Source organism: Mus caroli, unplaced genomic scaffold (genome assembly GCF_978045245.1).
Source record: "Mus caroli unplaced genomic scaffold, Mus_caroli_1 scaffold_20, whole genome shotgun sequence".
In the NCBI taxonomy this organism is placed as follows: domain Eukaryota; kingdom Metazoa; phylum Chordata; class Mammalia; order Rodentia; family Muridae; genus Mus; species Mus caroli.
The window spans coordinates 26,780,114-26,792,760 of NW_028227275.1; the positions used below are offsets into that span (position 1 = coordinate 26,780,114).

The window sequence follows — 12,647 nt, forward strand, 5'->3', positions numbered from 1 at the left end:
CATGGGGCCCTGTGGATCATATGGGGCACTTTCCAAGGCTAATCAGGCCGATGCAGGGACGCAGGGGGAACTGAGACTTTCAAGAACCAGAGGAGCGATGGAGGGCAACAGGTGTTGGAGTCACATCTGGCTTACCTCAGTTTCCCCACTGGGCACAGGAGGGTGAAGTCTGAGAGTCTTGGGAAAGCAAATTTAGTCCCTCAGAATGCCTGCAGTATTTTAAAGTCCAGTGACCACAATACTTCTGGGGCACCACCCCCCCCCACACACACACACACAACCTCTTGTTTTCTTTCATTGACACTGCCTGCAATTTCCACGGGTTCACAAACCACAGACTGATGTGAAGAGATGAAGAAACCGGAAGCTCTTTGGGACCAGCCCACTGGGAAATGCACAGCCTCACTATCCCACAAAGGATAGTCATGTTCCCTGCTTGGTGGGTCATTCCCGGGAAGGAAGCGAGGCATGGTGGGTGAGCATAGATAGCACAGACCTGTCATCCCAGCCCTCGGGAAACTGAGGCAGGAGGGTTGCCGTGAATCTTAGGACAGAGAGAGATACAAAGAGATGACCAGTTTCAAAGCACAAAACACAATGAAAACCCCCAAACCTACACAGGGCTGCTGATGCAATGCAGATGCTTGCACCCCTGGGTGCTCAGTAACTGGCTTCCTCCTGGCAGTGACCAGGTACTCAGGGACCTCGCCTTGGCCCTCATCCCAGTCAGGAGCCCCGTCAGCTGCAGAGCCCGGTGGGCAATACTTGGGGTTGTATATCTGCTGCCCCAGTCCGAAGATCTGGCCGCATTGGTTGGCGCCCTGCATGTAGTCCATTTGCAGGGACATGGAAGAGTTGTCGCACTTTTTGGTGCCCAGCTTGGTGTCGTAGATGTACCTCCAGGTCCCTGGAGCGGTCATGCCCACCTGGCTGGCGCACTTATTGGTGCCCATCTGGAGGCTGATGGTTCAGTGCTCCATGAGAGGCAGGATGCGGTTCTTGAGGTCATAGAGATGTCTCCTGGTACCATAGGCTGTCATGCCAGACTAACTGGCACATTTGTTGGTGCCCATCTGCAGCCCGATGATGCATTGGTCGGCCTTCATGGTGGTGTCGTCAAAGTTTCTCTACTGTTTTTCTGAATATTTGACCATGATGTTCACACCACTCTGCAGCCCCTTGGTCTTGGTCTTGGCCTTTCCCACCAGCGCAAGCAGAGACACGTGAACCTGTGCCATTTTCCTGCTCTCAAACAGGTTCAAAGAGGTCCAGGGGTTCATGCTTGTACTGGCTATTTTTGTGTCAACTTGACACAGCTGGAGTTATCACAGAGAAAGGAGCTTCAGTTGAGGAAATGCCTCCATGAGATCCAACTGTAAGGCATTTTCTCAATTAGTGATCAAGGGGGAAAGGCTCCTTGTGGGTGGGACCATCCCTGGGCTGGTAGTCTTGGGTTCTATAAGAGAGTAGGCTGAGCAAGCCAGGGGAGGCAAGCCAGTAAAGAGCATCCCTCCATGGCCTCTGCATCAGCTCCTGCTCCCTGACCTGTTTGAGTTCCAGTCCTGACTTCCTTTGGTGATGAACAGCAGCATGGAAGTGTAAGCCGAATAAACCCTTTCCTCCCCAACTTGCTTCTTGGTCATGATGTTTGTGCAGGAATAGAAACCCTGACTAAGACAATGCTGTAGCTGACCATGGCCTTGATGAAGTTGGAGAGGTTTTCTAGCTGGTGCCAGTTCTGCATAGAGCAGTTGATTTTGGGGACAGAGCCGGGCTGCAGCTTGTTCATGAGTGTGCATAGGATAACCTCATCTTTCAGACCCTTCTGGAAGTCAGGGCCAATAGAGGCCAATGAGTCCCTCTATCCAGCTTCAGAGTTCGGTTTCCTCCTAGGGGTCATATTTGGACCTTGGCTGAGAGTCTGTAGGATGGGCCTTTGTTGAACTGAGTGGAGCTCATGGCGCAGGACCCCGGCATGGGACAGTAGGACCAGATGGACCAGCAGAGTGTCCATTTTATTTTGATTGATTAATTTTAAAAGGTTATTTTTCCAAGTCTTGCTTCCAATCCTCATTATTTTCTCTCTGCTGCTCAATCTGATCTGTGAGCTGTTGTATCCTTTGTTCTAGCATCTTTTTCAGCTCCTGCCTCCCACCTTCATTTTCACCTTTCTGTCTTTTATTCTGATCTATAATTTCCTGTGTCTTTGGCTCTAGTGTTTCCTCTAGGCCACATCGCCTAGTCTTAAATTTTTCTTTCTGTTTTTCATGTTGCTCTATAATTTCCTGTGTCTTCCGTTCTAAGCCCTGTTTCCAGATCCTTAGCTTCTCTTTATGTTGTAGTTCTGATATTACAGCACCTACCTCATTTTGATTTTCTAGCTTTAGTAAATTATCCTCTAGACGTTGCTTCCAAATTTTATCTCTATCTCCTTGCTGTTTGTTCAGTCTGATCTGTGAATCGTTGAATCCTTTTTTTTTCTAGCGTCTCTTCCAGGTACTGTCTCCAACCTATATTTTCTTCTTTCTTTTGCTTATCTTGACCTATAAAATCCTGAACCTTTAGTTCTAGTGTCACCTGTAATCTCTTTTCTAAGGCAAGCAATTTTCTTTATCTAGGGCCCTGTCTTTTGAGAAGATATAGTAGATCAAGAGAATAAATATTGCAATACCAGTAAATGACAAGGTGTCTATCTCCTTTAACTCCATGCCAGTTAAATGATTCAGAATATCATCCCTTAAATACCAAAAGATATTTATTGTGTTTCTCATCTTTAAGTATCAATGTATGATGCTTATTACCTGATCTGGAGCCTTTTGTGCCTTTGACTCACTCTGCTGTTCGATTCAGAGACTGGCTGTCTAGGTCACAGTAGACAGGGGAGATTCAGGGAAGCAAACACGGAAAGGCTCTCTCAGGTGTAGATGCCCGGTCATTTCACTGTGTCTGCTCAAGTCCAGCTCCAGGCTGGGGTGCTGCCCCTGGTTGAAGCTGTCTACCTGTGGCTAGCCTCTCTGCAGTTCTCTGTAGGCCCTTCAGACCCAGTGAGCTTTTAGTTCACACACAGCTGCAGCTTAGATCGTTACCCTAGCCTTCTATTAGGAATGAGAGGATTGACAGTGATTTTTTTTTTAATCTCAGGTTAGTTGAGCTCTAATCAATAGGTTGGGGAGCCATCCATTTTGTTGTGGTAAATCTCCAACCACAATAAGCCCATTAAAGGAAAACACAAGTTTGTTGCAGTGAATCTCTAATCCTAATAAGCCCATTCAAAGAAAATGCAACTCAGTTGTATACTTATAAGCTGCATGCCTATATTGGGCAGATATCCCTCTACACTACTTTCTTCTCCAGCTATGAATTCACTACTTGCAGCTTTTCCAGGCCATGCACTTGTCCTCCACCTTCCTTCCAACAACTCTCCCTCTGTCCTCCTCTGTTCACTGTCCCTGCAACACCTCCTCCCCTCTTCCTCCTGTCTTGCCAGGAAACCCCATCTCCTCTTTTTCCCCAAGTGATTAGGTATTTATCACCTTTCTCAGCCAATCAGACAATGATAGGAGATTCCTCTACAATGGTGGCGCTTGCCTACTGGAGCTTCATCATAGATACTATTCTAAAGCGATGTCATTTCAGGAAGATCACTTGCTGGCTATTAGCTTGCCCTATGATGGCTCCTGACACCCTTACCCTGGACTAGGGTCTGAGTGATGCAACCAAGTCACTGAAGCAAAAATAAAGTTAAAAAAAAATGAAAGAGATCTAGATAAATAAGACCATGGCTTCAGCTTTCCCATGAGTAAGAAATCAAGCATGGATGAAAGCGGTCCAGGGGGTAAGATGAGAATACATGCCTAGAGGAGCTTCTTGCCTGTATCAGCATGACCCTGCATGGCAAAGACAGCATTATTCTGAAGGCATGGCTGAAAGTGGTCCGGGGGTTGGGGGCGGGGGGGATGAGGATATGTGCATAGGGGAGCTTCCTGCCTGCATGACCCTGTACGGGAAAGGCAGCATTGCTCTTAAGGGACTAACGAGGAGGGCGCTTTTCTCTCCGAAGGAGGCACCAACCACTCTATACAATTCCCTACCACAGTGGTAGTTTCCCACTGCCCATGGAAGGACAGACGCCTGAGCCTGAGCAGAGACTGCCAAGGGGAAGAGAAGAGAATCTTGATTTCAGAGCAGTGGAGAAAGGAGAGGAGGCAGGGTGGGATTTGATATGTTGATTGAATCTTGGTTGGTCAAGTCATCTAAGACTGGGGCCTTATGAAAATTTTCTAATCCATGCATGTCCTGTTTGTGCAAGCATATGAGAATGCACAGGTGCAGTAGCCTTCTAAGATCTAACAGATACCCTTTCAGGCAGGCCTCCTGGTCCTCTGGCATTTATAAACTTTGAGGTCACTCTTGGTCAATATTTGCTGACTCATAGGTATCATCGATGCCTTTGTTAGTGTTTCTATCACTGTGATGAAGACTATGACCAAAAGCAACTTGGGGAGCAGAGGTTAGTTCCTTTCTCAGGTGTAGTTCAGTCACAAGGGGAAGGCACAGTAGGAAGTCAAAGTGGGAACCCAGAGACCGGATCTGAATCAGAGACCATAGAGATTTGTGGCTTACTGGAATGCTCCTTCCAGCTTGCTCAGCCTCTCAGCTATTAGAATTCAGGAACATCTACCCAGACATATCACCAACCATAATAGAATGGCACTTCCCACATCGATGAACAACCATAATAGGAAGGGACTTACCATATCAATAGACAACGAGGAAAATGCTTCGTAGGCTTGCCTGCTATCCAGCCTTAATGAACATGTTCTCTCAGTGAAGACTTTTCTTTTTTTTTTTTAATTTTTAATATTTTATTACATATTTTCCTCAATTACATTTCCAATGCTATCCCAAAAGTCCCCCATAGTGCCCCCCACTTCCCTACCCACCCATTCCCATTCTTTTGGCCCTGGCATTCCCCTATATTGGGGCATATAAAGTTTGCAAGTCCAATGGGCCTCTCTTTCCATTGATGGCCGACTAGGCCATCTTTCGATACATATGCAGCTAGAGACAAGAGCTCCGGGGTTCTGGTTAGTACATCATGTTGTTCCAACAATAGGGTTGCAGATCCCTTTAGCTCCTTGGGTACTTTCTCTAGCTTCTCCATCGGGAGCCCTGTGATACATCCAATAGCTGACTGTGAACATCCACTCCTGTGTTTGCTAGGCCCCGGCATCGTCTCACAAGAGACAGCTATATTTGGGTCCTTTCAGCAAAATCTTGCTAGTGTATGCAATGGTGTCAGCGTTTAGAAGCTGATTATGGGATGGATCCCTGGATACAGCAGTCTCTAAATGGTCCATCCTTTCATCACAGCTACGAACTTTGTCTCTGTAACTCCTTCCCTGGGTGTTTTGTTCCCAATTCTAAGAAGGGGCACAGTGTCCACACTTTGGTCTTCATTCTTCTTGAGTTTCATGCGTTTAGCAAATTGTATCTTATATCTTGGGTATCCTAAGTTTTGGGCTAATATCCACTTATCAGTGAATACATATTGTGTGAGTTCTTTTGTGATTGTGTTACTTCACTCAAGATGATGCCCTCCAGGTCCATCCATTTGGCTAGGAATTTCATAAATTCATTCTTTTTAATAGCTGAGTAGTACTCCATTGTGTAAATGTACCATAATTTCTGTATCCATTCCTCTGTTGAGGGACATCTGGGTTCTTTCCAGCTTCTGGCTATTATAAATAGGGCTGCTATGAACATAGTGGAGCATGTGTCCTTTTTACCGGTTGGGACATCTTCTGGATATATGCCCAGGAGAGGTATTGCTGGATCCTCCGGTAGTACTATGTCCAATTTTCTGAGGAACCGCCAGACTGATTTCCAGAGTGGTTGTACGAGCTTGCAATCCCACCAACAATGGAGAAGTGTTCCTCTTTCTCCACATTCTCGCCAGCATCTGCTGTCACCTGAATTTTTGATCTTAGCCATTCTGACTGGTGTGAGGTGGAATCTCAGGGTTGTTTTGATTTGCATTTCCCTGATGATTAAGGATGTTGAACATTTTTTCAGGTGCTTCTCTGCCATTCGGTATTCCTCAGGTGAGAATTCTTTGTTCAGTTCTGAGCCCCATTTTTTAATGGGGTTATTTGACTTTCTGGAGTCCACCTTCTTGAGTTCTTTATATATATTGGATATTAGTCCCCTATCTGATTTAGGATAGGTGAAGATCCTTTCCCAATCTGTTGGTGGTTTTTTTTGTCTTATTGATGGTGTCTTTAGCCTTGCAGAAGCTTTGTAGTTTCATGAGGTCCCACTTGTCAATTCTCGATCTTACAGCACAAGCCATTACTGTTCTATTCAGGAATTTTTCCCCTGTGCCCATATCTTCAAGGCTTTTCCCCACTTTCTCCTCTATAAGTTTCAGTGTCTCTGGTTTTATGTGAAGTTCCTTGATCCACTTAGACTTGACCTTAGTACAAGGAGATAGGAATGGATCGATTCGCATTCTTCTACATGTTAACAACCAGTTGTGCCAGCACCATTTGTTGAAAATGCTGTCTTTCTTCCACTGGATGTTTTTAGCTCCCTTGTCAAAGATCAAGTGACCGTAGGTGTGTGGGTTCATTTCTGGGTCTTCAATTCTATTCCATTGGTCTATTTGTCTGTCACTATACCAGTACCATGCAGTTTTTATCACAATTGCTCTGTAGTAGAGCTTTAGGTCCGGCATGGTGATTCCACCAGAGGTTCTTTTATCCTTGAGAAGAGTTTTTGCTATCCTAGGTTTTTTGTTATTCCAGATGAATTTGCAGATTGCACTTTCTAATTCGTTGAAGAATTGATTTGGAATTTTGATGGGGATTGCATTGAATCTGTAGATTGCTTTTGGCAAGATAGCCATTTTTACAATGTTGATCCTGCCAATCCATGAGCATGGGAGATCTTTCCATCTTCTGAGATCTTCTATAATTTCTTTCTTCAGAGACTTGAAGTTTTTATTATACAGATCTTTCACTTCCTTAGTTAGAGTCACGCCAAGATATTTTATATTATTTGTGACTATTGAGAAGGGTAGTGAAGACTTTTCTAAGTGAATAATTTTTGTGTCAGGGCTTGATGCTGCAGTGTAGAGGAATGGTAGGGGGGTGAAGTGGAAGAGGGTGAGTGGGAGAAGGAGCACCCTCACTGAAGCAGGGTAAGGAGGGATTCCATAGGGAGGTTTCAGAGGGAAAACTGGGAAAGGGGGTAACATTGGAAATGTAAATAAATAAAATATCCAGTTAAAAAATAGTTAAGATCAGCCAGGCGTGGTGGCGCACACCTTTAATCCCAGCACTCGGTAGGCAGAGGCAGGTGGATTTCTGAGTTAGAGGCCAGCCTGGTCAACAAAGTGAGTTCCAGGACAGCTAGGGCTATACAGAGAAAACCTGTCTCAAAAAAACCAAAAAATAAAAATAAAAAAAATAGTTAGGATCAAAAAATACCTGAAAGCTAACCAACATGGCTAAAACTCTGTTGATATTAATGAAATTATTATTTTAATTGGCCTTTAGATTTTTGTAACCAAATGGTAGCACTAGTAGGGTTGATTTTTCAAATTGCTACTTCAAATTAATTCCCTATGAGGGAATTAATAGTCACAGGGATATTGGGAGCAAGGGTATATGGTGACTTAGAACACTGGTTGATTCCTAGTACACAGAATGTGTAAAAGGTATCAATAACTGGTGTCTGTTTTTACAGTGAAGAATCTCATAAAACTCGTATATGTGACAACCTGGATGAGCTGAGATGCCACTTTACTTGGAAGCTGGACATAAAATATGAGCACATGCATGACTTAGAAATCAAAATCTCAGAGACTGAGTTCCTTGATCCCAACTACAGCATCGGGATGCACAACCTCCTGGCCTACGTGAGGCACCTGAAAGAACAGCAGGAGGAAGCCCTGAAAAGCTTGCATGATGCTGAAGCCTTGATCCAGAGCGAGCAGTTGAGCAAGAGAAGCCTGGTGACCTGGGGCAACTGTGCCTGGCTGCATTACCACATGGGCAAGTTGTCAGAAGCCCAGATCTACCTGGACAAGGTGGAGAAGGTTTGCAAGGAATTTTCAAGTCCCTTCCGCTACAGGCTGGAGTGTGCTGAGATGGACTGTGAGGAAGGCTGGGCCTTGTGGAAGTGTGGCTCACAAAATTATACACGAGCCATGGCCTGCTTTGAAAGGGCTCTGAAAGTGGAGCCAGAAAACCCTGAATACAACACTGGCTATGCAGTCGTAGCTTATCACCTGGATTACTATGATGGGAATTCTCTACAACCCTTAAAGAAGGCTGTCAGCTTAAAACCAGAAGATCCACACATTAGAGTTCTCCTTGCCCTAAAGCTACAGGATTTAGGAAAAACAGATGAAGCAGAAAAACACATTAAAGAAGCTACGCTCACAATATCCTCCCAGAACAATATCTTTGGATATGTAGCCAAATTTTACCGAAGGAAAGGTTGTGCAGGGGAAGCTCTCGAGTTCCTTAAAAGAGCCTTGGAGAAAAAACCTTACTCTCCTTACTTGCATTTCCAGATTGGCCTTTGCCATAAAACACAATTTTTTCAAATAAAAAAAGCTACAAGAATTCAACCTAGCAGGGAGAATAGAAAAAGAGCAGACCAATCGTGCAATTTGGCTATATGTCATTTTAAAAAGGCTTTAGAGCTGAAACCCACATATGACAGAGCATATATTGATTTGGCTGAGGTGTACGCAAAAAATCATCAACTAAAAGAGGCAGAGGACAATTTTCAGGAAGTGTTGAGCATGAGTAACTTGGGAGATTATATGCAGCAAGAAATTCATTTCCGGTATGGCAACTTCCAACAATACCATAAGAAATCAGAAGAGGCAGCCATCACACATTACTTAAAAGGCCTGAAAATACAGGTAACTTCTTACTACAGGGATAAACTTCTCAAGGCTTTGGAGGAACTGGCTGAAGGACGCAAGAAGGATCACGTCCTGGAAAGCTTGAGCCTCCTTGGGCTCGTCTACAAACTGAGAGGGGACACAAGTGAAGCCATGTCATGTTATGAGAAGGCCCTGAGGCTCACAGGAGCAGTGAACCCTGAGTTTTGAGGTAGAGCTTCTTGAGTGGCTTGTTAAGCGTGAGCATGACTCCCTTTTCTATGATTCTTTTCCAGCTGTTGCCTTAACTATATAGAACCCCATGAAGCAAGGTGCAGATGATGCCTTTTTTATTGCTTGCTTTTCTACAACCCTAATTTATGGTGGAGGGCCTATGAGTATGTGACAAGCGTCTCCATTCTCCTGCCACACATGATGGACATTTTCCTTATGAGTGTGCCTCTGGATTGCATCTCCTATGACATCAGTCTTCCAGTACCCTGATCAAAGGACACTTGACGCATTATGGCTCATTTTTCATGGCATCTTCCAAACTTCAGCAACATCTGAAAGCAAAATAAATGAGGAATGGTGAGCATTAAAAGGGAGAGGAATTCAAGATATTCTTATAGTGTTTCAGTCCATAGGACTAGTTTCATAGGCTTTACTGCAGCCAGAACCTGATGGTCAATGACCCCCATCCTAATTATCAATGCATCTTTTTGTATACAAGTGTTTGATTTCAGATAATTGTGGTGGATTTCTGTGGTCTACATATATTGGTATTTATTCACCACTAAGTAAGATTTAAGGCTTCAGGACGATAGAATAAAGCAGTAACCTCTGTGGGATGTGCCAACAACAACAACAACAACAAAAATGACAAAATTGCTACCTGACACTGTTCAGACTATGGAGAGTTGTGTGATACACCTTGTTGCTTTCCCAACCCTATCATATTCAATAAAATCTGCTAATATCACAGACTTGTAAGTGTATTTTTTGGCACATTAAGATCTGTATTCTACGATTGGATGGAACCAGAGCACAGCAAAATCAAACCGCATAGGGCTAGGAGGGACAAAGCAAGGAAACTCTGGGAATATACACACTATTGAATCTTAAAGAATACAGGGGAAGAGAGAAGAGGTTAGACAACCAGAAGGATGTCTGAAAGACTCCTAAGTACTTGTATTAGTTACCGTCTATGTGAAATGCTTAATACCTGTAAGTCAGTGTGACATACAGAATTTAAAGGAAAAATTTCCATTTGGCTTGATAATGTTCCCCCCAAAGAACCATACAGTTACAAAACCATCCAGTGCCAGACAGGAGAAGACTCTTTTGAGTTGTAGGTCAGGGTTATTTATATGACTCCCAAAACCTTTTGGATACTACTCTTGGTTGACCCCTAAAGGTGCGAATGTGAATTCCCATTCTTGAAGACACCATACACTTTAGATTTAGGAAGCCAGGAGACCTAAGTTGGGTCTGACCTGAAAGCCTCCTACCTGAGAAGTAGCTTTTACAGTATACCAAGGTGCTGTTCAAGCTTCCCCCAAAGGGAAACAGGAGTAGTGCTACACAGTTGTGCTGCTCATAAAGTGCAACAACACCCAGTATGGGACTAGGATAACCCTAAGGATAAAATACAAGTGAGCAGACCTTGGTGGTAACCAACAGTTGCCAAATCGTTCTAAAGGCTTCTTCAACAAGGGTAATGTAACCCTGTTCAACTATTAGGACTAGTGAAGTCATAGATTTTAGAAGAGATCTTACAACGACCACATTACTAAACTAGTTTAATCCCTAACTGCTTTCAAACATCCATTTTTATATCTATAAATGAGTGTAGTTCTTTCTGCTCATCAAGAAAATTCTCTTTGTAACAGAAAAAGACCATTGTAGAAAACTACAACCAGTCAAAAAAGTGCAGAGACATGAAGCCCAGTCCCAACACATACATCTATGTCACAGTTCCCGCACCTGACGATTGGGAATCATTGCAGAAGGGAACGTTGAAAAATAATTAAAGTCAAAATGAGTAGGAAGTTTGGTGTGAGGTTCTGTCTCCTGTAAAGCTCAGAAGCACTATGTCCCCAAAGTCTCTCCAGTGTAACTGCCCAAACATGTCTGAACAAGGAAAACACGATGGACATGCAAAATGGAAGTGGAAAAGGCAGGGAGTCCTCAACCTTAGGCAAAGAACAATGGGCAACTAAAGGATGGGAAGAATGGGAGCAATAATCCTCCCAGGAAGAGGGCAGGAATTGGCTATGCAATATCAAATTGTCAGCCCCAAACCATACACATATAGGTATCACTACTCATGCTGTGCATGTGTGTGCAAGATACAGCATAGATGGATAGATAGATAGATAGATAGATAGATAGATAGATAGATAGATAGATACATAGATACATAGATACATAGATACATAGATAGATACATAGATACATAAATACATAGATAGATACATAGATACATAGATAGATACATAGATACATAGATAGATACATAAATGGGTAGATAGATGCATGCATGCATAGATACATAGGTACATAGAAACATAAAAACACATACATAGATAGTATAAAGATAGATGATAGATAGAGGGATAAATAGGAACAGAGAGAAGGTAGGAACAGAAGGAGGGGTTGGGAGGAATGGGAGGAAGGGGAGAAAGAGAATTATAGGGAGGGAGACCTTACAAAAACCCTCCCAAAAGAACTGGTGAAACAAACAATCAACCTCAACTCAGCTATCTTTTCAATTCATTTCTAAGCAAACAAAATGAATATTTTCTGTGTGACAGATTTGGGATCGTTTGCTATAATTAAACATTTGCCTTTATCACCTGTGGTTATCTGTCCTGTTGAGAGTTGGGAATTGTTGTGTCTTCTTCATCGACCAGAATTTCCTAATGAGAAAGAATGTATTGATTCAAGTGCTTGGAGCCATATACTCTCAGATGTGCTATCTACCACCTTCTAAACTAGTATTGTACAATGAGAAGTGGTTAGTAACTAGTAGCCCTTCTCTTTGAGATGGCACCGTTCTTTTCATGCACACACCTATGGCTTAGGTTGTTCCCGTGGTTATGCATATTTTTTTAAATTTCCACACGCCTGTCTTATGTTACATGAGAATGATGATGTGTTGTGTTTCTGAGGGACATGTGCCATAATCATGGAGCTTTTTATTAGAATTATTCAATAGATGATGACAGATGGGCGTATGTGACCAGGGAGGCTACAGGGTGCAGTTTCTTGTGCTATTGTTCCTTACATAGCATTTCATTATATTATTACATTTAAATATAAATATGACTGACTTTTATATAAATTCCATGGACCATGCTGGAGCATGATGGTCTGATGCATGTATAAGCTGTGGAATGGCTGCTTCAATCTATGAACGTGAATCACCTTCACTACTTATTATTTCCATAGGAAGAACTCTCAGAAGCCACTCTCTCACTAAATCCCAACGCTATTGTCTTCACCCTCAATGCTTAATTTTCATGCTTCTGCAACTAATTTTTACAACGAAAAAGGTTTGTATTATGTATATTTATTTTTATCATTATTTTTAAACTTTTTTAATTTTAACACTCCATATTCCATTCCCCACCCCATATCTCATGAGTAATTTTTTAAGATACAGTCTTGTTGTATTGTTCAGTCTGGCCTAAAACATAGAATGCCATGTAATCTGACCTGCCGCTTACCTTCCTGGGACAGAAGC

At 43.0% G+C, this 12,647-nt stretch overlaps 1 protein-coding gene and 1 pseudogene across 1 annotated transcript; one reads left to right on the forward strand and one right to left on the reverse strand.

The window, feature by feature from the left end:
* Positions 1 to 660: 660 nt before the first annotated feature.
* LOC110285866 (calponin-2-like) lies at positions 661 to 1,959 on the reverse strand (annotated as a pseudogene).
* LOC110285865 (antiviral innate immune response effector IFIT1-like) lies at positions 847 to 9,130 on the forward strand. Its single transcript, XM_021152326.1, has 2 exons — positions 847 to 887; positions 7,750 to 9,130. Exons 1-2 carry the CDS (start codon positions 847 to 849, stop codon positions 9,128 to 9,130), a joined length of 1,422 nt encoding a protein of 473 aa, XP_021007985.1.
* Positions 9,131 to 12,647: the final 3,517 nt, after the last annotated feature.